Source organism: Poeciliopsis prolifica, unplaced genomic scaffold (genome assembly GCF_027474105.1).
Source record: "Poeciliopsis prolifica strain line A6 unplaced genomic scaffold, Auburn_PproV2 SCAFFOLD107, whole genome shotgun sequence".
In the NCBI taxonomy this organism is placed as follows: Eukaryota; Metazoa; Chordata; class Actinopteri; order Cyprinodontiformes; family Poeciliidae; genus Poeciliopsis; species Poeciliopsis prolifica.
In genome coordinates, this window is record NW_026562482.1 from 1 (window position 1) to 22,296 (window position 22,296).

A 22,296-nucleotide genomic window follows, 5' to 3' on the forward strand; every position below is an offset into this window, starting at 1 on the left:
CACTTCCCTGTGTGGTTCATCTGCAGAAACAAAACCCTCCGGCTGCAGCGTGGCTCCGGTCGGCTCCGATCAGACGGCCTCCGGGAGCCGCCTCCTCTCCTGGGCGGCGCCGCCGTGCGCCGTGTCGCGCCGCCGGATGCTGCGGCCGGTGGAGATGAGGTTGGCGTAGCCGGGCGTGTGCGAGAAGGCGTAGGCGGAGCGGCGGGACGCTCGGTTTCGCACGAAGGCTGAAGGCTCGCCCTTCTTCCTCCTGTTCTCCTCCTCCGCCTGCTGCAGGTACTTATTCTTGTTCCTCTGGACCTGCAGGACGGCAAACAGAACCGCAAACAGAACCGTCAAACTAACGCAGCAAAATGTTAGTGGACATTTTCCACAGGATGGAAGGAAATACAAAACAAAAGCAGATCTGGTTTTTCCACTGAATGAGAAACAGTTAAAATCCCATTTATTCAGTAATTAAAATAACGCCGCATCATCACTTCCACTTCCTGTTTATTGCCTTTGTTGTTTCTGCCAGTAGTAACGTCCGGTCGTATGAAAAAATGTTTCCATTAGTTTTTAAAAACACTAGAATGGCTTTTACAGAAATATAGACAGAAAAAGGTTTGAGATTGCTTCCAGAAATTTCCCAGAATAAATTTGTTTTCTGAGCCTCAAGTCAAAAATCTGCAAGAGAAAAACCAGGAAATTAAGATCAATCTCAGAAATCTTCTAGTGAAAACATGGACATTTCTGAAATAAATCTCAAAATGTGAGTTTTTTCTCACAAATGTTTAGCTGCTTGAAATTAGAAATTTCCAAGTTTTCTAGAAAATTCTCAAATCTCAAAATTTTTCTCATTTTTAAAATTTTGTTTTTCAGTCTACAATGGTCCTACTAGGTCATAATGAAATACACTAAGTTTGAAACAAACAACGTTATCCTACACAACAAGTTTAATTAAACTGTGAGTTTTTTGACCTTCCAATCATAAAACTGAGACGCAGAACTGAAATACAAACGGCTCTAAAACGACATTAATGCCAAAAACACTGAGATTAAAATCCGTATTTCCAGAATCTGCCAGTAACTGACTTGTCTGTGGTTTTGTGTCTCACCTTGTCGCTGACAGACGGCCAGATGGTTTTATGGAGGAACTGGATGCAGATGACGGGCAGCAGGCTGATCCCCACCGTCAGGATGATGGTCAGCCACAGGTACGGCTGGCGCAGAGCGTTCGGCGCCGCGCCTGCAGACACACACACACACACACACACACACACACACACACACACGGTCAGCGGTTACTCGGAGACACACACCGGGCCTCAGTGAACACCGGAGCGGCTCGGAGGAGCCGACCTGTGAAGGTGAAGACGGAGGGGAAGATGACGTGGATCCCGGCGCTGTGGATGTCAAACATGATGCCGAAGTAGATGGCGATGCTGCCCAGAACGGCGAAACAGCTGACAAAGGTCCAGTACGACGTGTCCAGAGAGATCTGGAGGCAGACGGGTCGACGGGTCAGAACATCTGGCATTTAGAAACTGACTTACCAACAAAGGTTCAACCTGTGAAGCTTTACAGAACCAAAGATTTGAATCCAGTCAGAGGGAAACGACTTCAGCATGATTTACTCAAGTAGAAGGAAAAAGTATTTGCTGAAAAGTTAAGTACTGATTAGATGATCAACCATTTAAGCTCCAGGAAATGTAGCTAGTTAGTAACTTATTCAGTTCTTTTCTAAATGGTTTTGTTCAGACGTTACTCTGCTCATTCAGTCCTCAGCCTCTCATTCTCAACGTTGCTTCGTTGTTCTGACCTGCAGGTTGACGACGAAGATGAGCGACGAGGCGGTAACCACGGCGAAGGACTGGTAGTCGGATGGCGCCTCGCCGTCCTGACCCATGGTCTGCAGGAACGCTCCGTACGGGATGAAGAAGATGATGAGCGACACGAAGATGCCGTGGAACAAGCTGATGAAGAAGTTCTTGTAGTTGAACAGCGACCCCTGCTGGCCGGGTAGATACAGCGTGGGAACCTTCAGGCTCAGATAGTCGTTCACGTCCTGCAGGAACAAAACGCCGGGAAACGTTTCACTGCCAAAACGCCTCCAATGGCTCAAAGTCCATCACTTAAACCGATTTACACTGAGATCCACTGAGACCTTCAGACAAACATGAAAAGAACAGAAAGTGCAGCAGCACCACCTGGTGGACAGGAGGAGGCATGCCTGGGCATTTTAATAGTTTTGGGTTTTCTATTGTAGTTTCGTTTCATTAGTTGTGATTTTGTTCATTCTAATTAGTTTCTAGAGTCTGTTTGCTAGTTTTGATCAGTTATTGTTAAAATAGTGTTTAGTTGAAAAAACACTTTACATGAGCAATCTGCAAATGATGTTACTCTATAATCCTCCTTGTGGCAATGCAACGCCGCGCAACGCTACGTCACGCTACGCTACGCAACGCTACGTCACGCTACGCAACGCAACGCAACGCTACGTCACGCTACGCAACGCAACGCCGCGCAACGCTACGTCACGCTACGTCACGCTACGCTAACTAAAGCATGAAACTAAGGAACTACTACTGTAGCTAAAAAACCATTAAACTAAAAAATTAAACTAGCAAACCCACTTTAGAAACTAATTCAAATTAACTGAATTATACAAACAAAAAGTTGAAACAAAATTAAACTAAACTGTCAAGAAAAACCAAAAATTTCTCCAAATATTGAAGTTTCTGATTCACAGAAAATAAAATTCCAAGCCAACAATAAACCTCCATGTTTCCTGTATTGTTTTATTTTAATTTCCTTTATTTAACCAGGAAAACCTCGTTGAGATCTGGATCTCGTTGTCAAGAGGGACCTGAGCTGATTATTTCTCTGGTTCTGCTGACGTTTCACCTCAGGAACCTGCAGGGCAGCTTGACTGGAAATGAGTCAGATCAAAACTGCGATCCAGAGAAACGAGTTTTTACCTGATCCAGGAGTCCGACCAGCAGAACCGGCAGGCTGCTGTAGGCCAGATTATAGAGCGTGATGAACCAGTCCTCATAGGCCGTCTGCAGGACACAACGTACGTTAATCATCATCATCATCATCACTGACTTTCACATCACATCCTGTCAAATGAACCAAACCTGTTCCCTCCTCGCCTGTGGAGGCGCTGCGCCAAGAACTACCGACGAAAATTACATAAAACCCTCTGAAGACATCGAGCGCAGCTTAAATCTCCGATGTAGATTTTTTTATTTGATTAAATGAACCAGACTTTGCATACAAACAGACTGGTTTGATTGAAGTGGACTGAACCGGCTGGTGTGAACGCAGCCTGTCGGAGCGCATCGCGGTGCTGCTGACCTGAGAGGAGTATCCGTTGAAAAACGAGTACCAGAAATGGACCAGAGTGAAGGCGAAGTTCTTGAAGAAGAAGAAACGGAGAAACTTGCACATCCTGATGTAGGACCAGCGGCCGTGCACCAGCAGGAGGCGCTGCAGGTAGCAGAACTGGGCGAAGGCGTAGTCGCTGGACATGACGGCCTGCATCCCCTCCTGACCGCTGATGCCCACTCCGATGTCGGCGGCTGGAGGGACAGAGGACGATCGGTCAGGACGCGTTTAAAGGGCCGGCAGCTCATCTGCTTCCTTACTTTTGATCATGTTGACATCGTTGGCGCCGTCTCCGATGGACAGCGTCACGGCCTTCTTGTACTTCTTCACCAGACTCACAACGTTGGCCTTCTGCTTGGGCGTGACGCGGCAGCAGATCACCGCTTCACACTCACAGGCCATGTTCACAAAGTCCACCTGAAAAACATCCAACATGGCGGCAGAACGTGAAGGAGCGCGGCTGTTCTCAGACTGCGGCGCGGCGGCTCCCCCTGGTGGATGTGGGTCTTACTTGTCTCATTTCCTTTTCCTCGTCGTTCAGCGGATCCTGAGGGTTGCTCGGAGTTTGTCTCCTTCCTAAACGGCGAAGACGCAGCCTGCGGCGTTTCTTCTTCTTCTCGTAAAGAATCTCGTTCTAAGAAAACAAACATTTTCTGAAACACTTTCTCAGCCAGAAGACAAAATGTTTCTTCCAGAACTGGCAGGATATATTAGAAACCAACGGCTGTATTGATTTAAGACTTTAACTTCTCCCAAATTTCAAGGTATTTTCCAGAAAGCGACAGATTGAGTCCTGGATGTGAAACTGTGGTAATTCGGTGCAGGATGGTCACTGAGTGAGTGAGTGGGTCTAACCAGCCAGCCTCCAGTGATGATCAGAGCGTTGTTGTTGGTTCCAGGGAAGAAAGGTGCAGTCGGTTTCTTTTTGCCAAGTTGATGCGATGATGGACCTTCATTTCTCCGGGCGGTTTGACGGGCCAGCAGCTTCCCACTGAAAATATTTTACGATAGAGCATTAAAGTGTCTTAGATTATCAGACAAACAGCTGAATGTCTCAGATATTCTGGTGAATCTTAGATTTGCTCTCAGATTTGTTAGCATTTATCTGCTGATATTAGCATGCTGCTATCAGTAGCTAATCGGCTAATAGCTAAACTAATTTTCTGTTTAGCTAGCAGTGCCCCCTGCTGGTGATAGCATTGAGCATCTCTCATATTCTGATTGGTGGAACCTGTTTAGACTCACTTAACATCCTCTCCATAGTGGATCTGCATCTTGTCCGTCAGCAGCTGACAGGAAAATCCGATGTTTTCTGCCGTTTCTGAAGGAAAGACAAAAACATTGAGACTCCACTCCGTCTCCAGTGGGACGTTGGATCATATCCTGTCTCCCCTTCACCTTTCTTATCGCCAGTCAGGACCCAGATTTTGATGCCAGCCTTGGCCAGGTTGGCAATGGTTTCTGGAACGCCATCCTGAAGTTTATCCTCAATGGCGGTCGCTCCAATCAGCTGCAGACGACAAACTAGGCCAATCAGCAAAGTTGTATGTATAGATGTTGATTTGAATTGTTGTGTTTTCCACCTACCATCAGGTTCTTCTCGATGTCCTCATAGACTCTGTCGAGGGCGGCTTCTCTGTCCACCATGTTCAGCTGGGCCTCTTTGTGTCTGCGGGACCAAGCCTCGAACTCGCTGGCGCTGATGTCCTTGTAACACAGGCAGAGCGTCCTCAAGGTCTGACTGGCAAACTCCTGCAAGACAAAATACATCAATGTCCTTCCTGGCAGAGTTCATGTTCAGGCGAAGCAGCGACTCACACCCAGAGCGGTCTGGGTGGTTTCCTTGTGCCTGGTGTTTGGGGACAGGCGCTCATAGATGACGGTGTCGGCTCCTTTGCAGTAAAGACGAATTCGTCCGTCAGGAAACTTCACTGCAAACAAGACCGGACGAGCCGTCAGCCACCAAGTTAAATTCACAAAAACATCTGCTCCTCACGAATGAAAGCGTTAATGGTTAGCCTCAAACATGGTTAGCCTCACGCATGGTTAGCCTCACGCATGGTTAGCCTCACGCATGGTTAGCCTCAAACATGGTCAGCCTCACGCATGGTTAGCCTCACGCATGGTTAGCCTCACACATGGTTAGCCTCACACATGGTTAGCCTCACACATGGTTAGCCTCACACATGGTTAGCCTCACACATGGTTAGCCTCACGCATGGTTAGCCTCACGCATGGTTAGCCTCACGCATGGTTAGCCTCACACATGGTTAGCCTCACGCATGGTTAGCCTCACACATGGTTAGCCTCACACATGGTTAGCCTCACACATGGTTAGCCTCACACATAAAGCACACAGTTTGGTTAACGCTCCTTAGCGACCCTTTGTTTGGGTTGTATCTACCCAGAATGCCCTGCTCTGTAGTCCACTTCCTGCTTTTGGAGCGGTTATATGAATTCGAACCGCACCAAAGTTCACTTCAACTGAACCAAGACTGATGTGAACTCTGACCTCAGCGTTCACACCTCCACGACCGAACCGGACCAAACGGACCAGACAGCCGTCGTCTAATGATGGGTCAGAACATAAAGCTGGTTCATGTTGACAGATCTCATCCCGTTCCACACAGTGTTGGGTCTGATTAGCACCATCTAAATACTCCTGTCCTGTTAGAGATTTTTTGATATTATCATTTTGTTAAAGTGTTCTCTTCCTTATGTGTGTATGGGCTGACCTGGAGGTTACGACTGTCTTCATGCGAGATAGTAAAACTTTATGGTTCTCAGACCCTAAAGTTTTCTCTGGTGTTTATCTACCCGGTCTTAGGTGACAGTTTGACCCAGAGCTGAACTGGGCTCAGATTGTAAATTAGATATCACACCTGGAACTGAGTTGTTGGTCTGTTTGTGTTAAATGTTTTACGACCTCTGTTGTTTGATGCTTTGACAATAAAGAGGGAGCTCACGTGAAAGCAGATCAGAACTCTCTTTTGACCAGCCCGGAGGAGCTGTTGATCGGGATTTCTCCTTCTGCAGAAGCCTGACCATATTTAATTCATATACGTTGTCTGTGGTTATTTTATTGTAGGTTCGAGGAAAATACCTAACAGTCCCTTCTGGGCTGCTAAGCTAACGTTAGCGGCTGTTGGTCTTACGGATGATCGACATGCGCTTGCGGTCGGAATTGAAGTCGAGCAGGGCCAGCATCTCGTAGGTGGCCTCTTGGCCCATTTCTGAGATGGTGATGGTGTCCTGTGTGCGCGAGAGGAAGACGAAGCCAAAGTTCCTGGCTGCCGTCACCAGAGCGCCCTCATCAGGAGACGCAGCCTGATACACCAGCTCGCCTAGCAGCAGGAGACAGAAAACCGGTCAGGTGGAGTTTTTGCTTTCGTTTCAAATCAACAAAACATTCAGGTTTTCATTTTCTCCAAATCATTTATTTTACCGTCGTTGCTCTCCACCATGACTGTGTGGCACAGCGAGAGAAGTTTGAAAAACTCCAGAGCGTCTTTGTCCTTCTTGGATTTGATGTTGGCGACCAGGAAGTGGTCAACAAACTGGAACTTCCTGTCAGCATAGCGGTTCCAGGTCCAGTCCACCGGCTAACAGGCAGGACACACAAAAAGCGCGTTTTGGTATATTATCAATAACAAAAGACATTAAACATTTTATGTGAAGTTTCCATCATTTGATAAATAATACGGTGGAATCTGCATGTTTCACACAAACAGTTAAATTTATATAAATTTAAACCCGTTAAAGCCAAATAACTTAGCTAAACCCAAACTGACACTGTGGTTGTATCAAAACCAAACAACAGTTCAAATTCTAAATGTCGACTCGCACCTTTATTTTGTCCAGAGCAACTCCTTCTGAAGTGGTTGGGCCACCTGTCAGGAAAACACAAACATTTCAGTTCTCCAGGTTTCAACAGTTTTAGTTTTACTTCAACTAAAATATGTAACTTAACTGTTATAAATAAAAATGTCTTAGTTACAGGTTTACCAAGAGATACTTGTCACTGCATTAGCCCCAAGCTTAGCTACATATTTAGCAGCGTTAGCCTCAAGCTTAGCTACATACTTAGCAGCATTAGCCTCAAGCTTAGCTACATACTTAACAGCGTTAGCCCCAAGCTTAGTTACATACTTAGCAGCATTAGCCTCAAGTTTAGCTATATACTTAGCAGCATTAGCCTCAAGTTTAGCTACATACTTAGCAGCGTTAGCCTCAAGCTTAGCTACATACTTAGCAGCGTTAGCCTCAAGTTTAGCTACAAACTTAGCAGCATTAGCCTCAAGTTTAGCTACATACTTAGCAGCGTTAGCCTCAAGTTTAGCTACATAGCAGCGATAGCCTAAAACTTAGCTACTTACTTAGCAGCGTTAGCCTCAAGTTTAGCTACATACTTAGCAGTGTTAGCCTCAAGTTTAAATTCAGAAAACTCAAAGTGTTTTAATCTCATGTTAAATGTCATTTATTACATTTCGTTGCTTTGTACATGTGACAGTGCAATGACAAAGTTGAATTCTATTAATTTATTTCTGGAGTGCGTTTCTGGAGTCCCAGCATTCAGCCGCGTTGCTCATATTCACCGTAACTCCGCCCGGCGATGGTACACTTCTTGAACTGCATGATGTTCTGTGTCAAAGTTCCTGTTTTGTCAGAGAAGATGTACTGGATCTGCCCGAGCTGCTCGTTCAGGGTCGTCGTTCGGGCCTGAACAGAGAAACACAGGAAGGAGCAGAGACGGAAAAATGCTCTGAATTTCTTTCATTTGACTAAATGAGTCAGTGAAGCTCAACTGGATCCTCTGCCACCAGCTGGCCGTACCTTAGCTGGTGTGTCTTTCTCTGAATAATACATCTGCAGGTCCCAGTTGATGAATTTACTCTGGCCCAGTCGAATCACCTCCACACTAAACAAAACTAATATTTTAGCCAACAGAGAATCTAAACAGAAACAACAACTGTCTGCGATGTAATGCCAAAGCCTGACCTGACGTAGAGGGAAATGGGCACCATGGTGTTGAGGACGATGATGTAGCCCCAGAAGCTGAGGAAGCCTCTGTAGGCGGTGGTGTGGTCTTTGCCGTCGTTCAGGTACCAGGCGTTGGTTCCGATGTCCTGGTACCAGAAGGAGTGACCGATGGCCAGGCCAGCCGACACCAGGATGAGCAGAGCGAAGATCTGCAGAGGAAGCACAATGCGTTCAGCTCTGCTGCCCACAGGGGGCGCCACAGGATGCACCACTGTTCCTGCATAAGCCTCCATCAAACCGTCAGCTACGGAACAACATCAGCGCCAATCATGTCGAGCCATGTCAAAATACAAATAAATAACCAAACATTGTTATGGTAAAAGAAATGTTTTAAAAAAAATTAAACAATAAAATAATAATAATAATAAAATAAAAAATCCAAATTCTAAGGAAAAAAATTCAAAATTTTGAGAAAAAAAAAGTCAGAAGTAAATAATAACTCACTGTGATTTACTTTTTTATACTGAAATATGAAACTGAAAGAAACCCCTGCTGAGCCTGAATAATAAGGTAAATGAAGTTCATTCTGCCTCACTGTGTAAACCATGTAGTTCATCAGCTCGTCTATTTTGGTTCTCTTGAACCTGGTTTTGCCTCCGTTCCTCATGATCTTGGTATCGGCTCCTACAACCACACAGAGCAGACCTCAGCAACCACCATTCAACAACACTTGACGAGTTCATGTTTATTTCCAACTGAATTTCAAAGAGAAAACCAACTAAACAGCGACGGACCAGCGAAGATGACCAGGCCGTGGCAGTAGTCGGTGTTTCGGATTTTGCAGCCTCGCAGCAACATGTTGTCCAGCTCCAGGGGGTAACGGTCGCCGTCCCACAACACGTCCCTGTAAACTTGTCCAGACGGTTGTTTGGTTCCTCACATTCGATCAGAGCTGCAAACGGATGAAAGGGCAACAAAAAAAGGCAAAAAGTAACTAAAACAGTATCAACAGTTCAATTAATGACATTTAAATAGTTATTAAGGCTCCCATTGCAGAAGAATTACATGCTCATTAGTGCGGTGTGCATTTATTCCCATTTATTCTTTGTTTCTCTTATCTTAAGGCTTTGACTTTGGTGAAACTTTCCACTACATTAAAATCAGTTTGATAATATAGATTATTAAACTCTCGTTGGCAGATTACAATGGAAAAAACATTAGAACGAAAAAACAACAGAAACTCCACCAGTTAAAACGTCAGCTTCATCATTTTCAGGGGACAATGAATTTAATCCAGGCTTAAATTTGGATCATCATAATCAATTCATTTTAAACTGAAAAAAAAATATGAAACAATTTTCTCCTCATTTTTATTTTCAAAATAGTTTTTAGTTTTAAATGAACCTGGACAAATTTAAGGTCCAAATTTATATTTATGCAAATCTAAATTGTTTGACATCATCACACTGAAAGCTATATATAAAAAAATTGTTTCAAAACACTTAAAAAAAACTAACTGAGGCCCCAATTTATCTCATTTAATATTTCAAAACTTTTTTCCCGAATTAAACTATTTCTATTTTTTTTATGAATTTCTACATAAAAGTCTGAATTTTTGCTCATTTTCACGCAGTGAGTTTCCCACTGCTGCAGACCTTCTGTTGGTCTAAGACTCTAGAACAGTTTTTGTTCAATAAAAAGCTCATTTTCTGTTTTGCAGTGAAAGTTTGCGGCCTGCTCACCGTTGAACTGCGCCAGCTCCCGCTCCTCCTGCAGCCTCTCGTCCGTCTCTGAGCCCCATCTTAAACTTCAGGGTTGGTTTCTCTGCAAAACGACAAAATATCCCAAACATTTCAATCATTTTCTGAGAAATCAAAGAACCAGAGGAAATTCACAGACACACTTTTAAAAAGCATAAAGTAAAACTTCTCTGCATCTTGACAGTAAATGTTATTAGTTTATTTTTCTCCGATTCAGTTTGAAACTTTAGGAACAGCCGTTTGCTTCTTGTTTAAGTCTCAAGATAAACTGCAAAGTTAAACATTCAGGACTGATGTTAAATTTATTCTTCACTTTACTGCTGAGTGATGTGTTGACTCAGCAATCAGGAACAAAAACTTGATTAAATAAAACTTTCCCAAGCAGGAAGCGCCACTAATCTGTGGTTTAAATGATCCTGCTGGAAAAAACTCAGTTTGGTTTAATTTCTGCATTAAAATTGTATAAATATTAAAAATTGGTTGTTTCAGATGAAAGCTCTTACCCATCGAGCTCGGCTGTTTCTACGTAACACAAGCTGTTCGGCTCGGAGCTGGACAACAGCAACATGTCCGCCTGAAGAGAGAAACATCAAATACTCAGGCCATCATAAAATCATCCACACATAAAATTATCTGCTCATTAAAAACTAAATCTAATTTAAAACCATCTTAATCCTAAATTTGAATTCCCGTTGTATAGTTAGCACTAAACCAGTAATAGAAATAAAACAGATTCACAACTTTCTGTTCAAATTTAAGGGACAAAATGCTGAATTTAAAGAATCATTTTTAATGAGCAAATTGTCCTCAAATAAAACATTCATACCGGAATAAAGTCGTTTTTCCTGATGCGAACCACGTCTCCAACCTGGACGTCCATCCACTTGGACTCCTTAAAGCTGAAGCAAAAACACAATATTCAGCTTTTCAAAACAAAACAAATCATTTCTAATAAACTGGAATCTCATCCCACTGGAATCTGATCCCACTGGAATCTGATCCAACTGGAATCTCATCCCACTGGAATGTGATCCCACTGAAATCTGATCCCACTGGAATCTCATCCCACTGGAATCTGATCCCACTGGAATCTGATCCCACTGGAATCTGATCCCACTGGAATCTGATCCCACTGGAATCTGATCCCACTGGAATCTCTTCCCACTGGAATGTGATCCCACTGAAATCTGATCCCACTGGAATCTCATCCCTCTGGAATCTCACCCCACTGGAATCTGATCCCACTGGAATCTGATCCCACTGGAATCTGATCCCACTGAAATCTCATCCCTCTGGAATCTCATCCCTCTGGAATCTCATCCCACTGGAATCTGATCCCACTGGAATCTCATCCCACTGGAATCTCATCCCACTGGAATCTCATCCCACTGGAATCTGATCCCACTGGAATCTGATCCCACTGGAATCTCATCCCACTGGAATCTGATCCCACTGGAATCTCATCCCACTGGAATCTCATCCCACTGGAATCTGATCCCACTGGAATCTGATCCCACTGGAATCTCATCCCACTGGAATCTGATCCCACTGGAATCTGATCCCACTGGAATCTCATCCCTCTGGAATCTCATCCCACTGGAATCTGATCCCACTGGAATCTGATCCCACTGGAATCTGATCCCACTGAAATCTGATCCCACTGGAATCTCATCCCTCTGGAATCTCATCCCACTGGAATCTGATCCCACTGGAATCTGATCCCACTGGAATCTGATCCCACTGGATCTTGATCCCACTGGAATCTCATCCCACTGGAATCTGATCCCACTGGAATCTGATCCCACTGGAATCTCATCCCACTGGAATCTGATCCCACTGGAATCTCATCCCACTGGAATCTCATCCCACCTTCCGTCCAGCAGAACGTCACACTTCCTGTTGTTCACTTCCTTGTCCATCCTGTGACGCGCCTGGAGGAAACAGAGTCCATCACAATCCAAACAGCTTTTATTTGTTTCAAATGCAGCTAAAATCTCCAGGATTCAACATGGACGCCTCACCAGATCGTCAATCAGGTCTTTGATTGCAGTGATTCCCAAAACGATCACCAGAGGAATCAGAGTGGTGTACCAGGGCAGCGTGGAAATGTCTGGGATGATCTGAGAACAACCAAAAGCTCCACTTATTATTTCCGTCTTCAGAGCAGATAAAGCATCAGAGCGAATCCAACCTGCAGGATGAGCAGAGCCAGGAAGTAGATGTTGGCCACCCTCTTGAACTGCTCATACAGGTTCAGGGGCAGGAAGGTGATGACGTTGTATTTGTACGTCTTGATGGCGTTTCCCTGCAGAGGGAAGAAAAACGGCCAGCGTGATTAAATGAATGGAGAGGTCAGGGTCAGGGTCAGGGTCAGGGACAGGCAGGTCCGGCACAGCAGGGGCCGCTTGTCTGTTGACTCCCATTAAAAGTTAATTAGAGGCTGACTGGGTTCGGTCAGAGGTCCAGAAACAGTTTCAGATTAAAATCAGATACCAGAACAGGTCCGATTCATTCAACCACTGAACACAACGGCCGCTGAGAGACGGACAATCGCATCCTGTCCAGGTTTAAAGGTCCAGCAGAGCTGAATAAAACCCTCAACGTCATCCAGATCTTATTTCTGCTTCCATTTCAGGCCAAAATCACAACAACCACAAAACAACCTGAAAAATGACCAGAACCCAAAATGTTCTGAAGACCTTGCTGTGTTATTTATACTATGCTACGCTATGCTATGAGCCAAAGTTGGTTGAATAGAAACTGGAGAGACTTTTAATCTTTTCTCGTCTGTAACCTTAAAATCATCCAGACTCTGCAGACGATGGATTTTCATCTCCAGGATTTTAAAACTTTTGATACCCTTTTCAGAAAAATTTTTATGGTTATGATAATAGCGCCACAAAATATTATAATAAAATTTTAAATTGCTGAATCTTATTTCTCACACTGTCTAAAATAAAACATTTCCATCCTGAAGGTTTGAACCGTCAGTTTCATTCAGTTCTGGATGAGAAGTCAATACAAGTTCATTTTTCTGGTGTCTGGACTGGAACGCCTCCCGGTGAGTCTAAAGTGTCAGACGGTCGGCTGATCCGGACGGTCAGCTGATCCGGACGGTCAGCTGATCCGGACGGTCGGGTTTCAGCCTCAGAGACAGAAACACGGCCGAGTTTACGGGGCTGACATGGTGGAAAAAGAGCAGCTCAAACCGCAGCAGATTGTGATTAAAATAATATTAAAAACATAAACAGGTCGTCCAGCTGGAGCTGCCAGTTAGGGTTAAGTTAGGGTTGGGGTTCAGGTTAGGATCAGGGTTCAGGTTAGGGTTAGGTTAGGGTTCAGGTTAGGGTTGTGGTTCAGGTTGGGTTGGGTTAGGGTTCAGGTTAGGGTTCAGGTTAGGGTTGGGTTAGAGCTGCAGGCTTACAGAGTATCGGCTCTTCTTGATGCACAGGAAAACTTTCTTCTTGAACTCAGGCAGCTGGTGGTACGCTCTGTCGTTGGCTTTCACTTTCCAGCCCATTTCTGAAATAAATTAATACATTTAGTTTGTTCAAACTGTACAGTGGAGTTTTAGTTGAGCGCTAAAAATAACAACTTAAAAGTTTTTATTATGAGTTGTAATATTAGAGTTTTATTCTCACAGTTATCTTAGTAATATTTAATCTGATCATGTTCCATCCATCTGGCTCTAATATTTTGTTCAAAGTAACTCGGAGGTCTTTTTTCCCTCCATGTGATTTTGATCCTGAGCTCCTGGTTCTGATCCATTTCGCTCACCCGGGGCCCTCGCGGCCGCCGCCTCCTCTGCGGGTTGATCTGCTTCCTGCGGTTCGTCGGCGTCGCTCTCGGAGTCGTCGTCCAGCTCGCCGTCCGTCTCGTCGTCGCTGTACGGCATCTCCTCATCGTTCGGCGCCGGCGTGTTCACTCGCCGACTCATCTTGGCGCCTTGCGTGTTTCCTGAGAATCAAGATGGATGAACTCAGGAACATCTGCAGAAATATTTCATAAACCAAATAACGTAGAACTGCAGCTAACGATTAGTTTAGTAACTGATTATTGGCACATTCTGATGGTTTTTCATTTAAAACATTTGAGTTTATTTTATACAATATTGGAAAACAAAAGAATGCAAAACATTTCAATTCCTTCTTGTAAGAAAACATTTTAGTAATCTGGAGAATTTTATTAAACCACTTAAATGTTAAAAGATGCAAATGAAACTATTTTAAATTAACATTTATTTCTTAAATGCAAATGCACAATAACTTTTTTGTTACAAAAAGATGAATTTTGATTCTCGATCCTCCAGTTAATCATTAATTGGATGTTTATTTGAGTAATCAATACATCATGATTAATCTGATTAATCATTTCCTTTAGTGAACTTTTGGTCATCGTAGCAAAGGTTGAATTTGCATCCAAAAAATTATTCTCATGTCAATACATTGATTATTTATTGATCAGTAGGATAGAAAAACTTTTTCATACATGCAACTTTCCCAAGAGAAACAAAACGAACGATTTACGTGTTTTTAGATTTCTCATCAGGAAATCTGAAGTCTGGAGGATTTAAAAACATCGTCCGCCATCGGAGCGCCACAGAGCCGGACGTTCCCAACAGAGCCGGACGTTCCCAACAGAGCGGACGTTCCCAACAGAGCGGGACGTTCCCAACAGAGCCGGACGTTCCCAACAGAGAGGGACGTTCCCAGCAGAGAGGGACGTTCCCAACAGAGAGGGACGTTCCCAACAGAGCCGGACGTTCCCAACAGAGCCGGACGTTCCCAACAGAGCCGGACGTTCCCAACAGAGCCGGACGTTCCCAACAGAGCCGGACGTTCCCAACAGAGAGGGACGTTCCCAACAGAGAGGGACGTTCCCAACAGAGAGGGACGTTCCCAGCAGAGAGGGACGTTCCCAACAGAGAGGGACGTTCCCAACAGAGAGGGACGTTCCCAACAGCCGGACGTTCCCAACAGAGCCGGACGTTCCCAACAGAGCCGGACGTTCCCAACCATTTTACTGGATCTAGGAGATACTTTGACTCCTGAACGTTTCCTCAGAGAAACACAGAGCCACAGGCCACGCCCACATCAGCCCAACATTTTCATGTGACGCAACAGAGACAATGAGGGAATCCAAACTGGTTAATATGGCAGGAATGTGACATTCCTGATTCAGGAACTGGAACCCAAACTGGTGAGAACCAAACAGAAACAACATTTTCAGCCATTCCAGTAAGGAAGTCGATTATCTGGTCGGTTTAAAACCAGAACGCTGGAGAAAGGAGCTGCTTTTCCCAGAGGAGCCGAGGGTAAAAATCCCAGACACACCCAGGTTTCCACACACACACACACACACACACACACACACACACACACACACACACACACACACACACACACACACACACACACACACACACACACACACACACAGTTCAGATCCATGTTTCCCGGCCTGTTCGCACACGCCTGACATGCTTCACGTGTCACCAGCAAAGTGATAAAAACACCTGAACATAAAATGGTTCAGGCTCCAGAAACATTTTCATCATAAAACTTATAATCCTTAAGCAACATTTTAAATGTTTAATGACACTTACAGTCAATAAAAGACCAAAAATCACAAACAGAATATTTACAATAAATAAATAAACATTTAATCAATAAAAATATTAAAACTGTTGGAATATTAAACGAGTTAATTTCATGTTAACATTTTGAGTGTTTATTACTTACTGTATTACTGTCATTTTATTGTAACCTTCAAAAATATTAAGAAATAATCTGAGGGCAACAGTTTTCATTCTGCTCATGAATAATCTAAATCATTTCTGATTGTTATTAGTTTTATGATTTTGGATTCAATCTTTACAAAGTTAAAGTTTACGAGCATTTAAAAGGGAAAGTTTGTAAAATAGTTACTTGGAAAAAAAACATCTAAATCATCAGAATAACTAGAGAAACAAAAATAGTCCAATATTTCCTGTGAGCTTCTGCAGCCGGTTTAAAACATGAAAGATTCGTTTTGTTTTTAATTTTCTAATCCCGAGAGATTATCAAACCCACTTCTGGAATAATCTGAATCCATGTTCTAATCGACATTCTGATGTTTTCCAGATAGCTTCTCTAAATCTAAAGCTGAAATGTTGCTGGAGGTGAATGAATGAATGAATGAATGAATGAATGAATGAATGAACACGAAACCACAGGAGAAAAAGAAGGAAATGTTTGACTGGATGAACGAGAACGAAGCTGCAGACGGACCCGTCCAGACGGACCCGGCCAGACGGACCCGGCCAGACGGACCCGTCCAGACGGACCCGTCCAGACGGACCCGGCCAGACGGACCCGGCCAGACGGACCCGTCCAGACGGACCCGTCCAGACGGACCCGGCCAGACGGACCCGTCCAGTTTGGGCTGGGATTAAAAGCCAAACTGACGTCGTCGTCCATTCAACGAAGGAAAACATCCGAACACAAAGCCCTGAGTCACACCTTCACCGAGACAAATGTCCTTTCAGAAACCTGCAGGTGGTTCTTCTTCCTGATGATCAGATTTAAGAAACCAGGAAGTAAAAAAGCTCCAGGTAGCAGAAACTCCTGATGCCAGCAGCTGTTTCTGAACAAAACAGGAAATGTTTTTATCGCTCCTGGACATCAGAGGGACAAACCAAACCTTCATTTAACCCGAATGGACCGAAGACAGACAGGAACAGAAAAACAGGAACATTCATAATAAACTTTTATTTACTGAAGCCAAATCATCACTTGTTCTCCAACCAGAGGATTTAAGATCAGCTGCATCTCTAGGAATATATAGAAATAGTTCCTTTATTTCACTAAATTAAAGGACGCAGCGCTCACAGTTCTCCAAATATTTAGTCTCACATGTCACAATTTAAGAGCAATTCAGACAATTTATCTGCAAAACATCATGAAATAATTTGATGAAATGTTTCATTTCTGCCTAAAGTCGTTTTAAAGGATTAATCTGACAAATTATCCTAATCCTAACACAAGAAAAATAACTAAAAATACATTTTTTTAATTTACTTGAAATTTGGTCGAAGCAATAACTCTAGAAAGATGTGCAAATTTATTTTATTTTACTGTTTTTAAAGGAATCTGGAATCTATTTCTCCGTCTGGGTCAAAATCTAAATACTTGAATTCAAACACAAATGATTCTACAAACCAGTTTCTAATCAATTCATTACAACTGGAGACCAACGCCGAGCTGCGCATCCAAGATGGCCGACAGGCACAAACCACCCGACAGTCTGTCATTAAACTAGCGGCACAAACTGAACATCTTCATGAACTTCATCACAACAGGAAACGGTTTGCATCTTATTGAACAAACATTTGGTTTAATCTCTGCAGAGAGCAAATGATTCATCCTCAAACCACCAAGACTCGCATTTAACGGACCCGGCCGCTCAGAACCAGAACCGGAAGCAGCAGCAGGTCCGAGAACAGGTTCAGGTGTCTGGCTCGGCGTGCCACCGTGGCGTCAGCAACGCGGGAGGGAGGGGCGCATACCTGCGTGACGACAGTGAAACCTGAGCGGACGCAGCCGGAGCGGCTCAGATGAGCAAACGGGTCGAAGAGAAGAAAACAGGCGAGGAGGAGAAACAGGAAGCAGGAAAACTGTCCGGAACGACTCCGGATCCGGTTTTAATCCGCTTCTGGTTGCATTAATGCAAAATTCCCTTCAAGTCAAAGTAAAAACCAAAACATTTCCATCAAAGAGAACAAAAAAACAGCAGAAAGTCAGAAAGAGACGATCCGTTAAGATAAATCGGCTCCGATCGGCTCCAGCTGGAGGCCATGAGGACAAACTGGGTCACGGATCAGAACCGACCAGGAAGTTAAAACATTCACTCCATCATTCTTTTAAAATGAAGATTAAAAACTAATTTAATCGGCTCCAAACTTTTAGTTTTTCAGTAACTTGTTCTCATGGAAAAGCTGAAATTTTACTTCAAATTCATTTTTTTTAATTTTTCTTACTTTTCCACACGCAAGTGAAAAATAAACAAACATATTTAAATTAATGTCAATGGAAAGAAGACAAAGCGCAAAATCTTTCCTGAAACATAAAATAAAGTTTCAGCAGAAAAACTCAAAATCAATCAAACCTTAATATTTATTTAGCAAATTACTTTCAGACATTTTCAGAGTGAAAAATATAATTTCAGCTCCTCACAATTAATATTCCACACCTGAATCCCTAAAACTGGATGACATTCAATTTTCATTCTGAACTTTTTTATTAAAAAAAGAATTTATTAAAATAAATCACATCAGGCTTCTTTCAAGCAGCTGACCAGCAGTGTGCAGCAACAGATCAGTTTCTCTTTTTGAACTCCAACAAGCTGCAAGTTTACAAACGTATTAGAAAAACAACAGATTCACTGTTATATTTATCGCAGCTCCGGTTTTTACTGCGTTTTAAAACGTCGAGGCGTCAGAAACTCCATCAGCGTTTAGAGAATCTGAAACGCGACGATTCGACCAAAACGAGATTCAGAGTCAAAATCAGAGATTTACTCACAGCTGGAGTCCAGAGAACGAACCGGAGCGTCGGTTAACTCCCGAACAGAACCAGAACCAGAACAGAACCAGAACAGAACCAGAACAGAACCAGAACAGAACCAGAACAGAACCAGAACAGAACCCGACCAGAACCCGACTAGAACAGAACCAGAACAGAACCGCCAGCCCGGCGCTGCTGCACAGGGATCCTGGATTTGAATGTTTATTTACATGTGTTGCCCGGCAGATATGTAAAGATCAACTGCAAACACAAAACGTAAATAAAAAACTCCATTTTACTTCCTTATGAAATCAGCGTGTCAATAAACAATCATCCCCAATAATAAACAATCAATCATCCCCAGTAAATAAAAACATTCATTCTTTCATAATTCTGGATGAAATTCCAACAACTTGTGCCTCAGATCTACATTTTTCCATTTTCTGGGTTGATCTGTGATCCGAGTTCCTGCTTTGTTTATGTGAAAACATTTCTGAGGTGAAACCGAGCTGCAGGAAAATTAGTTTCTGTCACTGGAAACGGGGCGGAGCCTCAGATCCAGAGCGTCAGGGTTCTTTTCATCCGTTCATCCGTTCATCAGTTCATCCTCCGACGTCTTGACCTCAATCTACCAGTCGCTCCATTTGCCTCTCAGCTCCGGATTTAAATCCTGCATCCTGGAGTTTTCCATAAAGATGGAAAACATTTCCCTAAACAAAACCTGCTGGAGAGGAGGCTTGTTTATGGAGCAACATCGCTGTCGAATGGAGGCGAGGTCAGAGGTCAATAAAAGTCTAAAACCAGCCGAGTGCTGCGTTCAGGAAGCAGGTCGACTTTCAGCAGGTTGAGACCGTAAAACCAAGCCAGTATTTTCAGTTTCCATGGAGACGAAGATGATAACTAGGAACAAACTTTAAAATACTTTAAAATACTTTGATAATGTTTGATGTTTTAAAATACAGCTCAGGCTTGTTGAATTGGGGTTCTGCTGTGATGTGATATGTAGTCAGTATGTTACCATGTTGGGCTCTATAGAAACATAGAAATCCGATTTTTTATTAAAGTCATGAATTCAACATGCAGGAAGTGAAAATTTTGAGCCCCGTTATGATCAATTACTGATCAACTTCTTTTAAATCCGGTTTTACTTCAGTTCAGCAGCTTCAGTGCTGCTCTGGCAGCAGAACTTATTTATCACCAGTTCTTTGTTTTTGCAGTGAAGAAAAATCTTCCCACCCTAAAAAATGAGTAAAATCTCGGCACCGATGTTCTTCCATACCACAGAAAAGAACCTGTGATCAGGAACTGGATGAGAACCAGCATTCATTTGATTACTACATTTAATAATTTGCTGCTGAAATTTGCCTTACAGAAAACCTGAAGGCAAAAATCAGCATCAGTTTGTGACCTTTGAACTCAAAATGGCTTCCTCCTCAGGGATGCCTACGGCTCATTAGCGGTTTTCTTGCTGCCGCAGGAAGAACAAGTCATGTCTTGGCTGTGATGATTGTTTCCAGGTTGCTGTAGGAAAATTTTCTTTGAATTCATTTTTCTGTTGCTTTAATCTAATAATGTTTGTTTGATGTTGAGAAACATTAAAGTTTTTACAAAAACTAAAAGTAGAAGGAGTTCATAGTTTTTCACAGCTTTATGACTCATTTAGAATCATATTAGTTTGTTTTGGATCTGAATTAATTCCTGTTTTCAAACCTGAAAATGTGTGAAGTTACCAGCTGCTGGTCGGATATTTACGACTCACAACCTTCACACAGAACCAAACCTTCACAAGAAATGAAGACAAAAACTGACTTCACTAAATGTGGATTTGCTCTCCAGGCTCAGATGAACCATTAGCTCAGATTAGAGCTGATGTATTGAAACTGATCAGTTTAATGGTGAGATATTGACTGCTTCTAAACGCTCTAACATCCCAGTTATTGAGATGAAAACCTGTGAATATTGTTAATGCCGTCATGCAGCTCACTGCACTTCTTTCTCAGAAATAAACACAACAAATGTTTTTCATTTTCCACACCTGTTAAAATACAACACAGATTCCAGACGTCATTTGTGTTCAGTTTGTTTTCTGAGTCATCGCCGTTCAACAGATTATTCTAAAAATAGAGAATCATCCCGCAGACAACCGACCCGCAGAACCGCGACCCGCAGAACCGCAACCCGCAACCAGCAGAAACCGCGACCAGCAGAACCGCGACCCGCAGAACCGCGACCCGCAGAAAGGATCATGTTAAATATCTTTTTTCCATCTGTTATTACAAAACATTTTGATCAGAAGTCATGATGTTGACTTTATGAAACATATTTTCAATCATTTTAAAAACTTCAGTTTTTCCTTCCAATGAATTTTCCAGACCAGGTGAACATCGATCGCCTCGTTACGCTGGTTCATATTTTCACTGAGTTATTTTTGTTGCTGAAAGCAGAAAATCATCTACAGACTAAAAACAAACATTTTAAAGATTCATTTTCTGACATCAAGATTTTAAAAGTTTAAACCAGCAAAACTTTTCAGATTTAAAACTTTTAAGTTATTAAGATGGACGAAACAGAAAATATTCTCATATTTCATATTTAAAGAATTTCTGAGATGAAACTTTAATTCTGGTTTTGCTCAGCAGAACTTTGGGTTCAGTTCGGCTCCAGTTCTGGATCAGAATCCAGTTCAATCAACTGGTTCTACTGGACTTTACAACAGAACCTTTTAATCTGGGTCCGGAATCCAGAACCGAACCGGTTCAGAAACTTATCAAATGTGTAACTGAGGCTAAATAAGAACCTTCCATCAGAACCGAACCGAACCCGAGTTCCGAACCTTCTGGGTTTCATTTTTATCTCTGAGCTTCAACTAAACATCCGAACCTGGAATCGGACTCACCAGAGCTGAGCGGAGGTTCTGGTGAAGCTCGGAAGGTTCTGGGTTCTGCTCGGTGTTTGGTACCGCCGTGTCACCGAACCATGTTGTTCCGAGCCGCAGCTCCTCTTCTGCTCCGGATCCCCGCCCTGATCCACAAACCGGCCGAACCGGTCCGACGCCTCCGGGCCGAAAACAACAGGCGGCTGCGAGCGGAACCGAGCCTCACCTGGATCTGGGCGGAAACTGGGCGCTAATTGGACCAGGTGTTGGTCTGTGGGCGGAGCCACAGCAGGTCCAGGTTTCCTGATACCTGCTGAAAACCGGATGAGTTCTGACAGGAAACCCAGAAAAGTCCAAACTAATGTCAGAAGTTCGAGAACAAAAACATTTATGAGTTTCAAAAGGTTTTAAATTTAATTAAAAAAAAAAGTTTTGGTAGAAATGATTATTTTTTTTACTTTTGTGGCTCAAAACAATATTTCTTTGCAGGAAAATATTGGCACAACTCATTACATTACATCAACTCATAATGTCCAGTTGATGTTGTATTGATCCAATCAGATTCATTGATCTGCATATCGACTGAAGTGGAAAATAATTCCTGTATAGACATTTGATCACTTTGATGTTTGTCTTTAAGAAACTGAACTATAAACTAACATGATTTGAGATTTAATCTAATAATCTCCATTAAACGTTGAATCAGTCCCAATAAAAACTTTACTGGTTTCACTGGATCAGAAACCAGTTTGGAAAAAGATCCAGG

At 43.1% G+C, this 22,296-nt stretch overlaps 1 protein-coding gene across 1 annotated transcript; it reads right to left on the minus strand.

Moving 5' to 3' along the window:
• Positions 1-12: 12 nt before the first annotated feature.
• On the minus strand, positions 13-21,675 carry LOC129354250 (phospholipid-transporting ATPase IC-like). Its single transcript, XM_055023759.1, is given in 32 exon segments — positions 13-300; positions 1,098-1,228; positions 1,342-1,480; positions 1,802-2,047; positions 2,961-3,044; positions 3,343-3,566; positions 3,633-3,789; positions 3,884-4,006; positions 4,228-4,363; positions 4,618-4,693; positions 4,771-4,882; positions 4,960-5,124; positions 5,191-5,303; positions 6,528-6,716; positions 6,818-6,974; positions 7,219-7,262; positions 7,968-8,091; positions 8,206-8,290; positions 8,371-8,561; positions 8,948-9,036; positions 9,147-9,251; positions 9,254-9,304; positions 10,095-10,140; positions 10,173-10,176; positions 10,616-10,686; positions 10,939-11,011; positions 11,982-12,043; positions 12,134-12,232; positions 12,304-12,417; positions 13,537-13,634; positions 13,890-14,069; positions 21,552-21,675. Coding segments are annotated over 31 exon segments (3,699 nt in total). The 5' UTR covers positions 14,050-14,069; positions 21,552-21,675; the 3' UTR covers positions 13-69.
• Between the last annotated feature and the right edge of the window lie 621 nt (positions 21,676-22,296).